Source organism: Octopus sinensis, linkage group LG6, assembly GCF_006345805.1.
Source record: "Octopus sinensis linkage group LG6, ASM634580v1, whole genome shotgun sequence".
Lineage (NCBI taxonomy): Eukaryota > Metazoa > Mollusca > Cephalopoda > Octopoda > Octopodidae > Octopus > Octopus sinensis.
This window is the reverse complement of record NC_043002.1, coordinates 78,342,879-78,361,269: the sequence shown is the minus strand read 5'-3', so window position 1 is coordinate 78,361,269 and position 18,391 is coordinate 78,342,879. Positions and strand designations below refer to the sequence as shown.

Below are 18,391 nucleotides of genomic sequence, written 5' to 3'. Positions count from 1 at the left end.
ATTTATAAATATGTACTCTCTCTCACTCGCTTTCTGTAAACTGTTGTTACAGTTTTTCATTTTCTTTTGAACTTTGTCAGAACGTTTTTAACGACATAACTACGACAATCCAACTACATAGAAGAAATATTTTAAAATTAAAAGTAACTTTTTTTTTTTGACAAAATTCATTCAGCTGGTTACAATGTTTACGATCTAAACTGGCTATAAATATATTACAGCTGAAGCAAATTTGTGGCAGTTACGTTTCTCCTAAAGCATCAACTGCTTTTATTTTGTGTCGAAACCAGTAATACCATTCATGCTACGTATGCGTGTGTGTAGAGTAAAAGATTAGGGTTAACCGTTACGTAACAATTAGATATAAATAAATTTTTTAAATAACGTTCAACAATAAGAAAAACAGAACACGAATATTTCAATTTCCACAAGTGACTTTATTGTGTGTATATGTTTAATTACACGTATATGATTAATAATAATTAGTTTTGTCGTTTATTAGTATATTTCGAACTTGGTTACGGAACGTAAATATAAACAAATCTATCACTGAACAAATGCGTCGATTTCAATTTAAGGTGTAAGGCATAGTTAACCTTCTGTGATAAACTTACAAACAACGTAATTATTTTGAATATGGGATGGAAATGCTTTACTATGTTGTAAAATACAGAAGTTACTACTAGTTGCGAGTAATGATACACAAAGACAAAACAGCGAACAAAATAACAGGCTTCAATAGTAACAACAGAACGAACGCAGATCGAATTAAAAACAATTATTCAAACAAAAAGTATAGTAATGTGAGAAGGTAATAGATAATTCCAGAGTAAATCGAAATAGTAAACAATCAGTAAACAATTCGCAAAATTTAAAGGAATACAGCCAAGCAACTCATACATGCGTAAAACGTAAACAGTAGTGGTAGTAAGCGCCAACACTCTATGAAGTACTTTCAGATATTAGTTTTTACAGGTTGCTTTTCTGTCTCTTTTTTTTTTTTCCAGCTATATTTTTATATGGTAGCTTTCCGAAGTGTATATTTACAGAAAAATAATGTAATTATAAATCGCGACATTTATTAGCCCAACGCTAAGACTCACAATATAGTTAAATTGTTCTCCCGCCGGTTAATAGGTCTGAGGTTGAATGAAATAGGCTGCGCGCGCAGACACGCGTGCAGGGTATTGTGGGAGAAGCTTGATGGGTCTCCAGTCCGCCATGATGAAAGCAACTATTCCCTGCAAATATGATAAAAATATATGGATTACCGCAAGACATATTGAAAACTGGAGTACTGATTTCACTGCTTAAATATAATTCATGCTGCTGGATTCTACCATTTACTATCTATTTTCACTCCTATCGTTCAGCTACCTTGATGTGGTAGCAAAGCTAGTTTTTGGACCATCTCATTAGCATATTTGGGGTCATCACGATGAGTAAGGTGTCGTTCAGAGCTAGGGCTCTGGATTCCTCCAAGCCAATGCCCGTTTTTCGGGCAGAAGAAATTCCGGACTTACCGGATTTTGCAACCATTAATAGATCGGTACCACAAATGCCCACGGGGATGGAAAAGGAAGAAGAGTCGGTAAGTCTCGAACGCTCATTCCAACCTTTCTTTACAAAATGGCTGTCATGATGAAATAGGCGCTACTCATTCAAATATTCAAAATGCTATATAGAAGCATCGGAGTCTTGTTAATATACTTTGAAAACACCGAGTTACTTCTATATATTGTGGAAAAAATATTGTTTCGTGTGGTTCTATCTTAAAAAGTAGCATATTGTCTGAATTTTATTTACTGCCTGTCACGTGATAATGTTCAATGTGCGCCGCCATTTTGCTTTTAATTGAACTGCTCTCAATAGTGGATCGTGTGATGATCGATCGTACTGGATCTTAGATTTGTCACACTGTTAATACTGCCTCTTATTTTATTCGCTGCATATATTTTTTTATGTGATGTGGAACAAATGTTACTTTTTTAAATACGATTTCTGTATTTTAGTTTTACGATCCATTATAGTAACCGTCAATATTAATAAGGTGTTTCCCCGTTTCAGGGAATCCCCATGCCGTTCCACTCATGCGATCGCGTGTCTTGGAGGCGTCACTTATTGTGAACATATTTTGTTAATTATTAATTATCTCTTTGGTTGATATTCTTGCACAATGACACATCTGGCCCCAATGCATGAAACCTTCTCAGAATAATTTTGAATTTTATTTAAAAAAATTTCGATGAATGAATTAAAACGAAACTAATTTTCGTTACAAGGCTGGTTGGTTCGCTAGTATTCAAAACAGGCGTATTATATGTGACTGGCTTTGACACTAGTCATTTTACTTATAAACACAAATTTATGTCTCTATAGAACTCGATCATTGTTTATAGATGACTATATTGACAGTTATTGATTTAATTCTAGTTGTTAAAACTTGTCTGCTGTTCGATCTGCCTGGCAGTGTAAGTTATTCACAAAGTAAATAGCGTAACACGTGGTGTTAGCCTATTTGTTTACTACACCGATGAAATGTCAATTTTTTTTTTTTTATTATTTCGAAACAATATATTTAAGAAATAACAACATGTATTATCAGTTATTAAATAACAGTATATTTCGCTTTATTCGTATTTAGAATGAATAAAATGTATAGTTGTCCGTTCTTTAAATTTGAGTTTATTAAAACTCCAATCAGTTTATTCAATTTTATTTTTTTCAATAATAATTTTTTTTCAGATTCATAATTTTCAAAAATTCATTTATAATCGTTATGTAATGAAAGCATTTTCCATAACTCACCTTACTATGATCTATCCTTTTTGTTCGAAAAGTACTATTATGGAATAACTCCATAACTTTTATTCCACGATCGCACTTTTTAGTGATTGATGAGCGTGAATTTGCAGCGATAAACCATTATTTTAGAATATATTGAGACAGTATTTTTGTTACACCCCATCTATTTTATGATACTGTCATATGCATAGGCTAAAATAAAAGTCCATTTTCAATCGAAGATTCAATATGTGTGTATATATATATACATACACACATACATACACACACACACACACACAAATTTCGTAAACTACGTCACTTATATATATATATATATATATATATATATATATATATATATATATATAAAGTGACGTAGTTTACGAAATTTCATTTACTTTAAATCATATGTTTGTTTTTATCTGATCGAAAATATATTTGACCCAAATATTTCTTCTGCTGATTGATAAACACGATGTTTATCTTGTTGATTTAAGTTTTTGTCTTTAACATTAATTAAGATGATGAGAATTTTTGAAATCGATTTAGACAACGTCTTTAAGATTTCCATTAAAGTATGATTCGAAACAAATAGTAAAAATTTGTTGAATATAGTTCCACTAAACTTCAAGATGAAATTACACTTTCCGAAGTGTGACACATAAAGCGAAAGTAAAATTTTTCGACAAATGTTCTTCATTCATTCATTTATTATTATTATTTTAGATTTTCTGCTGTGTATTGACAAATAGTTTTACTTTTCTTTGATTTATGCTTTACTGTTAACTGTTTTTTTTTTTAAAGTAATATTGGAAATTCTTAAAAACTAGGTTGAATATTTTATAGTTTTCATAATAGCCAATTATAAGTTCTGTCAACAGGTTCCATCAATGAGCTGGCTGATCTGTTCGCAATCCAGTTTCAATTTCAGATTAGAGCCGATTCATTATACTTAAGCCGATAATATTTAGGGAAAGCAGTACCAGATGTAACAACAACCTAATACCGTCCGTCTCCTTCAATCAGTCGAGCACTTGCGTAGACACCGATATCGTTGGGAACATTCCGAGTTCAAATTTCTCAGACAAAACTTTAACTTTCATTTGCTTGTTGTTTTGTTCCAGATCAGCCCTAATAGAGCATACTAATGATTAAAACTGTTTGAGCTGTTACAATCTTGTCATTCGTTCCGACCTAGTATATCTCTGACTAAATTACCAATGTGTTCTCTTTTTTAAAAAAACAGAGTATGATTTGCGGAACACTCGGCTGCTGTTTCTGAACGATCTGTTTGACTAGAAGCCGCACCAGTAATATACTCCCTCGAGTATTAGTGATACTTAAACTTTTAAATCAAACACCCTTCTCCCTCTCCACGAAAAATTGAATTTGTTTTTACGCAAGAAATCAATATTAGTGGAGCCGGGTCAATAACACTAGTACTAGTAATATAACGGGAGTGATTCGTGTATATATTTATTGTTTTATGCCTAAACCAGATATCAACATCAATATATCGTTTATGTTCCTGACAAAGGCATGCACACCACATCGTATCACTACCCACTCTTTTATAAACTTAGAGCTTTTTGCCGAGGTCAAAAATCAATATTTTTGGAAATGGCAGCAGCCAATAGAAGCTGAGACTAGAAAATTTATAGTATTTAGTTTCGTTCTCACTAGTTACCGAGTTTAAATCTTGACGTTTTTATTTCTCTGGGGCTGTTTAACTAACTCTAGGTCAGACCTAAGCAAGCAGACATATATTGACAGGCGTTCCAACTATGACCATCCCGTTTTTTCTTCCTCACCAGATATTTTGTAACGACTAACATTATCAAATTTGTTGTTTTCTGAGACAGCAGGATGTATTTAGAGTGATATTTTGGCTGCTATTTTTTTTTTTTTACCTGGTCGTTTCTTCTGCTGTAGTCCCGGTAAACCATAATCATCCCATATTTTTAGGAGCATGTAGGACTACATTATGTTGTTTCCATATTTAAGGCGCAAGAATGTGATTTAAGGGTGATCTGGGTGCTTTTTCTAGTAGGTCGAACGACTACGTAGAGACGATCTCATAATGTATAATATTATTTACATTCTTATTTGTTTTTACAAAATTTTATCCCTTAACTAAACTAATACAATCGATATTTGTTGGTATGTAATTAAAGCCTTAAATTAATGTTACAGCAACAAAGTTCATTTAATCTTAGCTTGAAAGTAAATCAACATTTTGTCGATTCAACATAATTTTTTTTTTAAAATTACATTTTAACTAATATTGTAAATGCTGGTTATTATTGGTTCAGTATATGATATTTTAATGTATTGTTAATCAAAGATTAAAAAAAAAAAATTGTTATTCATTATCTTATAATTTTGTTCTTTCAAGCACAAAAATTCGAAAATACAGCGATTAGTTATTGTGTGTTTGTGTGTATATATATATATTTACTACTTCTGAAAAATAATCAAAATCAATGAAAAGTAATTAACAACTTATGGTGTTTGTCTAGTGGGTACAGAATGTGCAGCTTACTGTTGAATGAAATTTTCTTTTGTTTCTTTCTCATTTTTTTTTAAACAGTTTTTTTTTTCTATTTTTAGTAATCAAACAACAATGTGAAAAAAAAAACAACAAACAAAAATAAATACAATCTGTGATTAAAATTTGCGAATGTTGATTATTGAGAAGCTGTTTAACTTGTGAAATTATAGATAAGCATGTCAATATACTAGTGAGATTAATTTGGCTCAGTAGAATGTAATTAAGTATATTAATGCAGTTTTGAATGTTAAAAAGCAAAATCACTTTGTTTCTTTTCTTGAATTCTTCTATTCTTATTTATATTCTATTACAATTAAAAGGCAATATTTATTTCAAAATTTGGCACAATTAAAAGCAGTACCAGTTCCAGTAGTATTTCATTAGCATACCAGTCATATACTGGGGTCTGTTTAGGGGACTAAACCACCAACCCCAAATTGTCTGTTCTACTGTGATGTTTAGAAATCATTTTTGTTGCCTTGTACCTATGTGAGAAATTATATTTTATTGAAACTATAGAATAGAATACCAAAATACTTTTTGGTGGCAGGAGGGGGTTGTTCTGTGGCTCTGAATTCTCTGTTGCTGATTGAGATTGATTTAGTTGATTGTCACTACTTTTTGTTACAACATTTGGTGCTATTCTTATTGGAAGGAAAATTTTTACTGTTGTTAATTAAATTATATTAGAACTGATATCTAATTGTTTTTATATCTTAGATTTATGATTTACATATTTTACAAGATGACATTTTTTTTGTACTCCTTTAAACTTTTCGATAAACCAGTTTTCCCATCACAGTAAAAATAATGAAGCAATTTCTTCAGCTAACCAAAAATAATTGCAGTTTTTGGTTAGCTGATTGTACTTGTAATACTAGTGGTGATCTGTGTTTTAAGAGACAGCTCTTTCAATTGATGGCTAAGTTTAATCCAGGAAATTGTTTTCCATGTCCCTTATTCAATTTGATATGATTCAATAATTTCATTTCCATAACTACTTACTATTAAGAGGGTAAACATCAATCTCTTAGGATATCAAAATAGTATATTTTTTTAATTAAAAGATTTAATCATGTTAAGAGCTGAAACTAACACAACTTAAAAGAGGAAAGATTCTAGTTTATTTTTGTACAAGTTTGATTATTTTAAGAACTAATTGTTTTGCTCTTAGTTACAGGCTTTAATGACATGGTTCTTAGGGTCATAGATATTCCTTCTAAAACCATAGCTATTGCTCCCAGAGCATTCATCTGTAAAACACCTAGCATAAGCAATTTCCTGTACCATAAAGATAGACTAGGTGGGAAAGGGTTGTAAAATTATTAAAGAAACAAAAAAAAATGTTTATTGGGTGATCCATGATAAAAGTTAATATTTGGCTTAAACAATGTTTAGAAATGTCTGCTCTTGTTTATGAGAGACGACCCTCTGATACTATGATTACATGCTACTGTAGGTTTTAACCATATAATAAATATATCAGCTTGATGATTATTAATTTGTAAAAGGTTTACAGAAAATGAGGTCCAAATAGGAAAATATAAACTGCTCCTCTTCCCCTTTCAATAATGTTAAAAAAAGAAAACGAAAGAGAAACCTATTGCTTTCATGTGAAAATCATGAAAAATTGAGGATTATTAGGTAACTGGTAAAATGCAACCAATTATATTGTTTGCTTTACTAGATAGCAATCATTTAATCTGCCAGTTATCACAAACAAATCTTTAATGTGCTGTTGGTATTAGACATTAGTAAAACTGTATTAACAGAAAGGACTTAGAAAATGTTTGTAAGCTAGTAATAAACAAATAGCGAAAAAAAACAACAACCCACATTCATTGTTATCTGGTACCGTGACACATTTTCCTCTCATTGATGTGTATGTATCTATCTATGTATGTCAGAAATAAAATTATGTATGTAGTATTGAAGAATTTTGTTAACATTGGTAGATATTTAGGCTATAAATGTTGTATTTGAGCTGCAAATTATTCCTCTTACCTGTATAGATTGTTTACCAGTAAGAGTTTAAATCCTATCAATAAATAGCAGCATTTTTAATGAGCCACTGAAGATTGATATCTTCTTGGTTGCTTGTCTTGTTAAAAAAAAAAGCAACCAAATCTCCCTCAAATAAGATAAGGAATAGTAATGTAATCTTCAACACCCCTAAAGTGACTGGATGATCATAGTTAGAACACATTTAATCAAGATTAAACATTTACATCTGAAGATTTAAATGTTAAATTTTGTTTTGGGAAATTTTGTGATAGTTGTACCAAGAAATGGTTATTTTTTAACATTTTTTAAAATTGTGTTTTAAGCATGGTAAGAGTTAAAAGCTGCAAGCAGCCTTGATCTGAACAAACTTATATAGAACAGCAGAGTTGATTGTCCTATTAGGGATGTTTAGATCTACCACCAACAGCTGTAGACATATTCATTGGATATATATATATTATGAGTCATGGTTGACTGATCATGTTTGTAATTAGCATATAGGATTGAGAAGGCAACAAAATAGATAATTTGAATCTTTTTATTATCTTTTGTTGGTAGAATAATACTGACTCCACATAACTTGTTGACACTGAACAAAAAAAAATATATTCCAAAAGAAATTGAAATTATTTTCTGTGTTCCTAATTGTAGTCTTCACTTTTGGGTTCAATTCATACTAGGAGAAATGAATAATAGATAATTAATAATGATTGTATTGATGATGAATCTCTTTAATGAGTAAGTCTGTCAAAGACATTTTTCTTCTGTAAATATATGAAAAATGCCACAACTTCCAAAGAAGTGCAAATATTAATTCATATCACCAGAGTTTTGAGCTTTTTTTCTGGCACTGCAGAGAAATTAAATTTTTATTGATTCAATTTTGAAAATGACTGCTGCTAATAATTAATAGGTTAAATTATTTGTGGTAAGTTATACAATTAGGAACACAGAAAATAATTTCAATTTCTTTTGGAATATAATTTTCCCTAGTTAGTGTCAACAAGTTATGAGGAGTCTGTATTATTCTACAATTTCCTGCTCAGGATTCTTGCAGCAAGTTGATAAGAGGCATTCGAGAAAATATAGAGCTTTATGAGTTAAGATATCTTTATTGCAAATGAGTTATTAAAAACAGTTTAGTATTTCTTGCATTGTTTTTTTTCCCTATTTCTTCACAAGTGGAAAGAAGTGTATCTGAGAAAAGACTAAAATGGAAATAGGATTGAATCTATTGATCATGTTTAAAACTGTTATGGAGCTATCGTGGCTGAGTAGAAAACAGTAAGAACAAGCCTGTCAGTAGAAGTCTAGGCAAGTCAATGGCATTTGTAGATAAATACTCTGTGTGTGATGGAGAATCTTGTGGATTGAAGCAAGCACTTGAGAACATTGCATTTGATAATAGAAATAGTGTGATGTGTTAGTATTGGTTTTACTTTATTTTATAGATTTTAGAAATGGTGGTTCTCTGCTTAGATATATTACTTTGATTTTAAATTTCAGTAGCATTTTCTATTGAGATAGGTTTGTAGAAAGAAATGCAGAGAGTAGATTAAGTTTAAATTAAACTGTCACTTAAAATGTGTCCAATATTTTAAATGTTTTTTTTTTTTAATTAACAATAATTACATTTATTGTTATAAAATAAAGTAAGTCTACTGACTTGGTATGATAAAAATGAAATTTTAGTTTGATAAATTTAATGTAACTATGGTTAAAGATATTTCTTTTATAACTTAAAAATATACAACTTTATTGTAAATTACTCATTTCTTGAGTTTGTATCTGCTGTAAAGTAATTATTTGTCTGTATTTAGGCTATCAGCAAAATCAATGTCATTCCTAATTCTGATTTTCACTGACAATTTGTTTTTAAATTGGGAAAGTTACTATTGAAACTAGACTTGTTTTGAAATTTATGTAGTAAATCAATTTAATTTAAGAAAAAGAAAGTATTTATTTTTTTATTATGATTTTAGTTAGCATATTTTTAACCCCCCCCCCCCCCAAAAAAAAACAACATTTGGCTGTGTTCTGACTTGCTTTATCTTTAATTCATAATGTAATGACCTGATTCTGCATCTTGCTTTCGGAATGTCGCAATTTTTGTCTAAAATTTAACTCAGTACACTTTTAAACAAATTGTTTTTCTTTCAATAAAATCACTGTAATTTTTCTGAGAAGACATGGATATTTAATTAAATTATCTTGAAGAAAATTTTTAATTTCTAAGTTACATTAATTACTGTTGGGATTGACTTTAGTTCTAACAATATTTAGAAGTGATTTTAATAGTTGCAAATATAGTAAAAAAAATATGAAATAAATAAAATAAAAAACTCTGAAAGAAAAATTATTAGTTTGACAATTAGCAAAATTCAAAAAGAATTATTAAAAATGGAATTTATGAAATTTTTTTAGTGTTTTATTGCAGGTAATACACTTTATCCTAATGACCTAATAATAAATAAATATGTTTATTAAATCTTGGACTTCTGAATAATAACAATACAATCTAAACTGCATTTTTATATATTACCTAATATTATCTTCTAACATAGAGACTAACAGGGGAATAATAAAAGTTCTGGCCACAGATTGGCATATCTATTTTTTTCTAATTAAGATTTTGTTACTAGAATTATTATTTTATATTAGCCCCCCCCCAAAAAAAAATTGGTGCTTTTAGTTGAATGGTATTTAGAGTTCTCTTTTCTTTCTTTTTTATTTTTGTCTTGGTGAAGTCAGCTCATTTTCCTTTAATTAGTTATTCCTACATAGGTGAGATTGATGCAGCTGATATCCATCCTTAATATTTGGAGGTCAATGTGGGAAGGGAGTGAATTGGGAGTCTGGTTTGATGTTTGCAACAGAGTAAACTCCACTCAAAGGTATCTACGAACCAGGTGGCATTGTTTGTATTACTTCATCTCAGATCATCCCTAACTGAACAGTCTTATCTATGATCAGAAGTATTCCTGTCATAACCATCAAACCTTTTACCCTTCCCCCCCTCCCAGACAGTTTATATTGGGTTGTATTATATCCACTAATGCTTTCCTTTTTCTTTAAGACAGTAGAGGTGTGTGATACGAGGGAGATATGACTAGGTCAAGTGACCATAAATTAGTGTCCTCTTTGGTTTCAGAGTAGTGATGGTAATTTTAAACCCTCCTCATCCCAGTAATATATTAGGTATGGAACTCAAAGCTGATTTAGATACTTTCACAGACGTTTCATAGTTTTGTAATTGTTTACATTATGTGATTGATACTAGGAAGGGCATACAGCTATTAATAAACAAAACAAAAACAATGTTGCCACGATATCTACATCGGCGGAACTGACCTACTACCCACTTTAATATCTAGTACAATTGATAACAAATGTGCTAGAACATATCTGTTTGGCTCTTGCTAAAGCACTGCTATAAATATGCTGCATATGTGATGAAGATAAACTCTCTTCATTGAGTTAGTCATCGTAGAGTTACTCTGGCAGCATTGTTCAAATGAGTGGATAATTTCATCTTCTTTCTTATTAATGGAAGTGGTTTTCGTCTTAATTAGAATCCCTATATTCGTAGATGTTACCACTAGTATATTGGCATGTTGCAGGAATCTAAGCACAAGAATTATTGTTTTCTTAATATTTGTATAGATTTGTATTGTTTGTGAATGTGCTATAAAAAAAAGATTTTATATATATATATTTATAAGTATGTATGTATTTAAATATCCATTACAGTTAGCACAAGAATTCTTCATTGTTTTCTCCTTTTTTTAAAATCATTTTTATGATTTTTTTTTTCTTTAAACAACTGCCTCATCTTCTTGCAGGTGCTATAACTGCCAAATACAATATATGATGATGATGATGATCACAAACATCATCATCATCATCTTTCAAACACCATGGAACATTTGAATCATTCTCATCATTTTATCGTGTCTGTACTCTGCTGATATAAGTTAGATGGATCTTCCTTAAATACATGGCAACATGCCTGATATGTGAAATATCTAGGATAAAGAAGTTTACAAGCAGGATGTACAGTATGTATGTGTAATGAAAATACCTACATGACCTGCTTTGTAGGCACCTTGTCTTCTCAACCACTGAAATTAAGCTTAGCACTAGTTACATTTAGTTTGTTGGTTAATAATTTGTTTTGTAAATATCTTCTGGATTTGTGGTGGTGTCTCTGAAGCTGAATATCTTGCACACGTGCTCTCTCTCTCTTTCAATCGTGAATGGCAGAATCACAGAGCATAAAACAAAAAATGCCCTGTTGTATTGGGTTATGACTCCCTATAGATTGCAAGTTCAAATTCCACACAAGTTGACTTGCCTTTCATCCGTCTGAGGACTGAGTTGTAAAATAAGTACCACTGCCAATATAATTTTATTCTATCCTTGAAGGTAGTTCACCAGCATGAGTATGAGCCAATGACTGAAACCACTAAAAGAAAATTTCAATTTACTGAGTTGAAATGGTCAATTAGATCTGATATTGATTGATCTCTCCTGTATTCATGTCTTGGCCCAAGCATATTAACTCTATTTACCAATAGATGGTGGGCGAACATTAGGTATCAATAATTGCCTTAGAGCTTATGTCTTAGAATTTATGTCATTAAGCTAAAAATGATAACAAGTTCAATCCTGTCTGATATGTTATACCTCTATTATATGTTTTTATGTTTTATGCTCTAGCCTGCAGTGTTTTTACCATAAAAAATATTGAAATACCCAATTCTCTTCTATATGTTCTCTCTCTCTCTCTCTCTCTCTCTCTCTCTCTCTTTCTCTCTCTGTTTATACATTGACTGGAATTTGTGCTAGATACACTTTTATTGAAAAGTAGTCTCATGTTCCTAGTTTTCCTTTTTTTTTTTTTTTTTTAAATACCCACAGTTATCTTAGCAAACTTGCAGAACAATCACAGCTGGTGGAATCAAGTGGAATCAATAGACTGCCAGACTGGTGGTTCATATCCTGTATCTAGCATGACACTATTGGTTAAGACACCTAACTGTCATAGTTTCAATATGTTTACCTTGCAGCAAGATCCTCTGCACAGTTGCTTGATCTGTTAGAAACAGCAGCCAAATGTGACTCATTATCATACATATTCTGCTGTTTAAAAAACAAAAAAGTGGACATTTTGCATATTATATGTTTGAAAAAAAGATGGGATGGAGAACATCTTTGATCATAGGTGTGCTTGATCAGGGTTGACCTGGTTGCTAAACAACAACAACAACCAATAATAGGTACTAATTCATCATAAATAGTCTGAGTACTGTAAATTTAATGAATGTTTCATTTTGGTTATAGAGTTGAGCTTAAACTTTCCCCCAGGAGTGGGATGGGACAGGCTCCTGTATTAGACTTGCTCTTGAAATTTGAGATAAGCTTTAGTAGACAACACTATCAAAGGGTAGGGAATAAAATAGTAATATGTAATGTTAGTAAAATATATAAAGCTCACACACACATGCCCTATTACACACAAACACTCACTTACTATAGCACAGTTTAGAAATCTGGGATATCAAAATATTTTTGTAATATATCTTTTGATATGCCTTACTCTTAGTTAATGCTTTCTCAATTAGTCAGGGAAGTATATAGAAATATGAGTTGTTTCTTGTTGAGGAACACTGCACAAATAAATACTGCTGTGGGTGTGCAAAATGAAAAGCTTGGGGTCCAGTAATCTTACCAATTCGGTCCTTTAATTGTATCCTTCATTTCATCATCATCATCATCATCGTTTAACGTCCGTTTTCCGCGCTATTGTTATTATTTAGGAATTTTGTGAAAAGGTCATAAAACAAATCTATTTTGATCCTAGTCCCACTAATTATAAACCAAGACAATGACAGAGCCTTTATATTGCTCTACTTGCTAGAAATATCAGTCTAATATTCCTCAAATAACATCCTAGCCTCCTCAGCAAGGCAAAACATATAAGATAAATATAGTCATAAAAAAAAATCAAAATCAAAAAGGATGGTCATGATTGGAATGACCTTGGTCATAGGTTTATTCAATTAGGTTAAACTGCAATTGATTATGAATAACAACAATAATAATCCTTTCTAATTTAGGCACAAGGCCTGAAATTTTGGGAAAGAAGGCTGTTAATTACATTGACTCCAGTGCTCAACTGGTATTTATTTCATTGACTCCCAAAAGAATGAAAGGCAAAGTTGACCTTGGTTGAATTTGAACTCAGAACATAAGATGAAATGCAGCAAAATGTTTTGTCCAGTGTGCTAATGATTCCACCAGCTTGCTACCGTAATAGCAACAATAATAATAAAATGTAGTTTCTTCTATTTTTAGTTTGTAATTGGCAATTGAAGAAATTGTAGATAAACAACTCCATAACAATGTTTTAGATTATTTAAATTCATTTGAATCCTAAATCCACTCAAACAAATGGTTTTCGATGTTGATAAGTGCCAGCAAATAAAATATCTTGTTTTTTGAAGAATCTGCCGACTGTTGTTTTGATGCTGCACAGTAAAAAGAACTTAACAATGATTGATCCGTTGGAAATGTTTGAACTGATTTCTTTAAAATTTCAAATGAGATAAAAACATCCTCACAACCAGAACAAGAGAGTTGATAATAAAATGTTTATCCTTTAGAATCTGAGGAATTCTTACGCTTTCCATAGAAGATCAATGATTTTGCTTTTCATTCTTCAAGGATTGATAAATTAAGTACTAGTCAATTACCAGGATTGGTTTTAATTGAATGTATTTTCTGCCATCAAATTTTATTTTCTATTGCTTAGTCAAGAGGGAAAGTAGTGCTGTGACCCCTTACAGGCTAGTAAAAAAGGAGGGAAGAAGGTATCCTGTAGCCAAAAATCTAGCCTGAACACTTGCAGTGGCATGAACTCTTAAAGCACTTAATACCAGGTGGTGTTATACTAAGTCAATGGCTCTCAACCATTTTTTGCCTATAGATCCCTTTGATCCCTATTTTACTCTACTGGACCTCCATGGCCATTCAGTGTATATATATAAAAAAAAAATTACTGTATTTTAAAAATTAAATATCATTAGGAATTGTATAAAACAATTAAAATATTTTGTGCATTGTAGCAGTATAAGCAATTCATTGCATATAAATTTTAACAACTAAATCTTATATAAACCCTCAACTGTCATATGGGTGCTAGTTGAGAACCACTGAACTAAGTGATGGATTAAATTTTCCGCTCTAGTTGGCTATTGTAGGATTTGAACTCGGAATGCAAAAAACTGGAATACCCCAAAGCATCTCATCCAATGTTCTAATGATTCTATTAGTTTATCGCCCTAGACTGGTATTTTATTTACTGACCTAGGAAGAATGACAGGCAAAGTTTTCATCTCATCAGTTATGTTTGATCTTATGTCAGTGTCAGCAATATATATTAGATTTTAAAAGTTTTTGGAATCTTTGCTTGGTCAAGGTACCATGCAGTTCTATTGTTCTGCATTGCACCTTGGCCGAGTGTCTTCTACTGCGGCTTTGAGCCAATCAATGCCTTGTAAGTGGAACTGATTGATGGAAGGTATATAGAAACCTGTCATAAATATGTGTGTGGATGTGTACATTATCCACCTTCACATGAAACCATTGAGCAAAAAATGTTATATTTATAAATTGGTCTGTTACTCTGTACTTTCAGAGGCAAGTGCAGTAAAAAAAAAACCGACAAGAAAGAGATATGGGTTAGTAACAGGAAAGACATCCAGTTGTAAAATAATGCTTCAATGATCAACTTAGTGTAACCCATACAAACATTGAAAAATAGATATAAAATGAACCAAGTTTGTCTGGTGTAAGAGGATCCTATTGACATGTTATTTTGTATTGTTAAACTCTTTTTAAACAGAATTATGATACAGATAGTTGGTTATTGTATGACCACAGTCTGACTTTGATTTGTGCCACATAAGTAGTAAGCCAGATGATTCGGCTTACCTTTTTTAAAATAGCAGAGATGTTTGAAGGAGATTCAGCTGTTATTTCTAGCATAAGGGCTTCTTATTTAGTTCCAAGTTGGCTATGATCATCCTGTCATTTTTTTTTTCAGGAATAGTGTACCTCATTATCCCGATGTACTCTTTTTTTTTAAGATGGCATGATATGAGAAAGACTTTTTGCTGCTATTTCTTATAGGTCAAACAATCATATAGAAAGTCCTGGATGACAAGCTAAATAGTAAATCACCTGTCTTGTCAAACATTTTCCTCCTCTTCCTTTCATGCAATTTGGTTTGTGCTTTTGATTGAAAATAAATTTGAAAAAAGTTAAAACTGACAAATTTAAATTCAAATTCCAGATAGAAATTTTTTTCATTAAGTTGATTGCCGTATTTAATTTCACTTCAAATATCATTTGTATTTTTGGATTTATTTGCAATAATGTTGATCTGAAATAGCATGTTGAAACTGATATTATTACATCCTGGAAGAGTTCACCTGGAAAACTTATAAACACACTGACGTGTGATTAAGCTTCTGTGGCTTCCCAACTACATGATTTCAAGTCCAGTTCCACTACATGGCACCTTGGGCTAGTGTCTTCTACTATAGCTCCAGGCAGGCAAAAGCCTTGTGAGTGGATATTATAGATGAAAACTGAAAGAATCCCATTGTGTATACAGCTATATGTGGCCTTGTGGTTAGGGTGTTGCACTTAAAATTGTGAGATTGTGGTTTCAATTCTCAAACCAACTGTGCATTGTGCTTTTCGAGCAAAACACTTCATTCCACATTGCTCCAGTCCACTTACCTGTAAATGGGTAACCCTGCAACAAACTGGCATTCTATTCAGTGGGAATGTTGGCCTGCCTGTCTAGCTAGTAGAGTTGTGGCATCATTCAGCAATAAAATACATTGTGATCAATGGTGTGTAGCAACATCTGATAGTTTGGTTGATACCGTTTGTGTGTGTATGTATATATTTCTCATTGTGTTCAATGTTTTTTTGATGTCTTGTACCCATATATACATGTATATATACATATATATGTAGGTATGTACATATATATATGCATATATTTATATATTATTTACATTATATATATATATATATAGGTGTAGGAGTGACTGTGTGGTAAGTAGCTTGCTTACGAACCACATGGTGCCAGGTTCAGTCCCACTGCATGGCACCATGGGCAAGTGTCTTCTACTATAGCCTCGGGCTGACCAAAAGCGGATTTGGTAGAAGGAAACTGAAAGAAGCCTGTGTTTGTGTGTCTGTGTTTGTCCCCCCAACATCACTTGACAACTGATGCTGGTGTGTTTACATCCCCGTAACTTAGCGGTTCGGTAAAAGAAACCAATAGAATAAGTACTAGGCTTACAAAGAATAAGTCTTGGCGTCGATTTACTCGACTAAAGGCGGTGCTCCAGCATGGCCGCAGTTACATGACTGAAACCAGTAAAAGAGTAATATATATGCACATGTGTGTGTATATTTGTGTCTTCTTGTCTTGACATCTTACAATAGTTGAAAACGGGTGTCAGTGTCATGCAGAAATATTGCTTTGCTTGGTAACAGATGTGGGTTCACGACAGGAAAGAAAATCTGCCTCAATAACTCTGTCTGATCCATGCAAGCAGTGAAAAGTGGATGTTAATATGATGATGATGCTTCTAAGATTTTTTCCTTGATGATATATTGTTGTTAGGAACTGGTTGCAAGGATCTGGTCTTGTACAGTGATTATAGGGCCCTCTGTTTCTGCTTTTTTAGTTCCATGCGCTTTAGCTTCTAGGTGTGTCTTCATTTGGTCCACATCGTGCCTCTTGCATCCTTTTTAGGTACTTACCATGAATTAATTTGTCTTCCCAAGTTTTCTCTAGTTGCTGATGGCCATGGTATTTTGCTAAGCACCCAGTACATTCTCTTTAAAGGGGTTGGCTTTAGGAAGGGTATCCAGCTGCGGAAACCATGTTGAAGCTGACATTAGAGATTGGCACTGTTCTCTGGCTTTCCAGTCCAGCCCATGCCAGCCTGGAAAACAGATGCTGAATGGTGGTGGCAATGACAATAATGATAATGATGATGATCCACTTGTTTGACATTGATGGTAGTCGCCTTGTGTCCCGTTGAGTGTATTCTTAGGCTTTCACAATATAACAATATAGGTGCTGGAGTGACCGTGTGATAAGAAGCTTTCTTCCCAACCACATGATTCCAGGTTCAGTCCCACTGTGTGGCACCTTGGGCAAGTGTCTTGTAATAATAATATTAAAAATATTTCAAAATGGCTTAAGCTTTGAGACAAGCATATGACTACTGGCAGGATCAACCAGCTATCATTGCGATTCAGCAGTTGTACACTGTTCCGCTGCTGCCGTTACTCGGTTTCCGTTTCAATTCATTGTGAGTGGATTTGATTCACAGAAACTGAAAGAAGTTCGTTATATTACAGAAAATAAAATAAAATAATTAAAAATCAATATGATGATCCTAATTAAGCTTAAGGCCATATAACGTTGAAAACACCAGTTCTCGTCCGATCACCGAAGTTAAGCAACATCGAGCCTAGTTAGTACTTAGATGGGTGACTGCTTGGGAAACCTAGGTGCTGTAAGCATTTCCTCAAGGTGGTGCCCCAGCATGATCGCAGTCTAATGACTGAAACAAGTAAAAGGTAAAAAGGTAAAAGATATATATATATATATTTGTGTGTGTGTCTGTGATTGTCCTCCCACCTTTGCTTGACAACCAATGTTGGTGTGTTTACATCCCTGTAACTTAGCGGTTCAGCAAAAGAGACCAATAGAATAAGTATTAAGCTTACAAAATATAAATCCTGGGGTTGATTTGTTCGACTAAAGGTGGTGCTCCAGCATGGCCGCAGTCAAATGACTGAAACAAGTAAAAGAATAAAAGGTAAAAGAATCCCATTTGATATCTGAAAAATTTTGCTTCATTATTTTGGCTGATAGTTGATTGTTGCTCAGTAGTATTTGTTTAATTAAATCATCGTCTTATTGCTAACTATTTCTACTAGATTCATTTG

At 32.3% G+C, this 18,391-nt stretch overlaps 1 protein-coding gene and 1 pseudogene across 1 annotated transcript in view; both read left to right on the top strand.

Moving 5' to 3' along the window:
- The first annotated feature begins 1,162 nt into the window (after window positions 1-1,162).
- The window catches only part of LOC115213115 (enhancer of polycomb homolog 1-like), a 149,088-nt gene continuing 131,859 nt past the window's right edge, over window positions 1,163-18,391 (top strand). Inside the window, exon 1 of the mRNA XM_029782043.2 lies at window positions 1,163-1,591. Within this exon, the coding sequence (XP_029637903.1) occupies window positions 1,439-1,591 (153 nt within the window). The 5' untranslated portion in view covers window positions 1,163-1,438. The remainder of the gene's footprint in view (window positions 1,592-18,391) is intronic.
- Window positions 17,844-17,962, top strand: LOC115213602 (annotated as a pseudogene).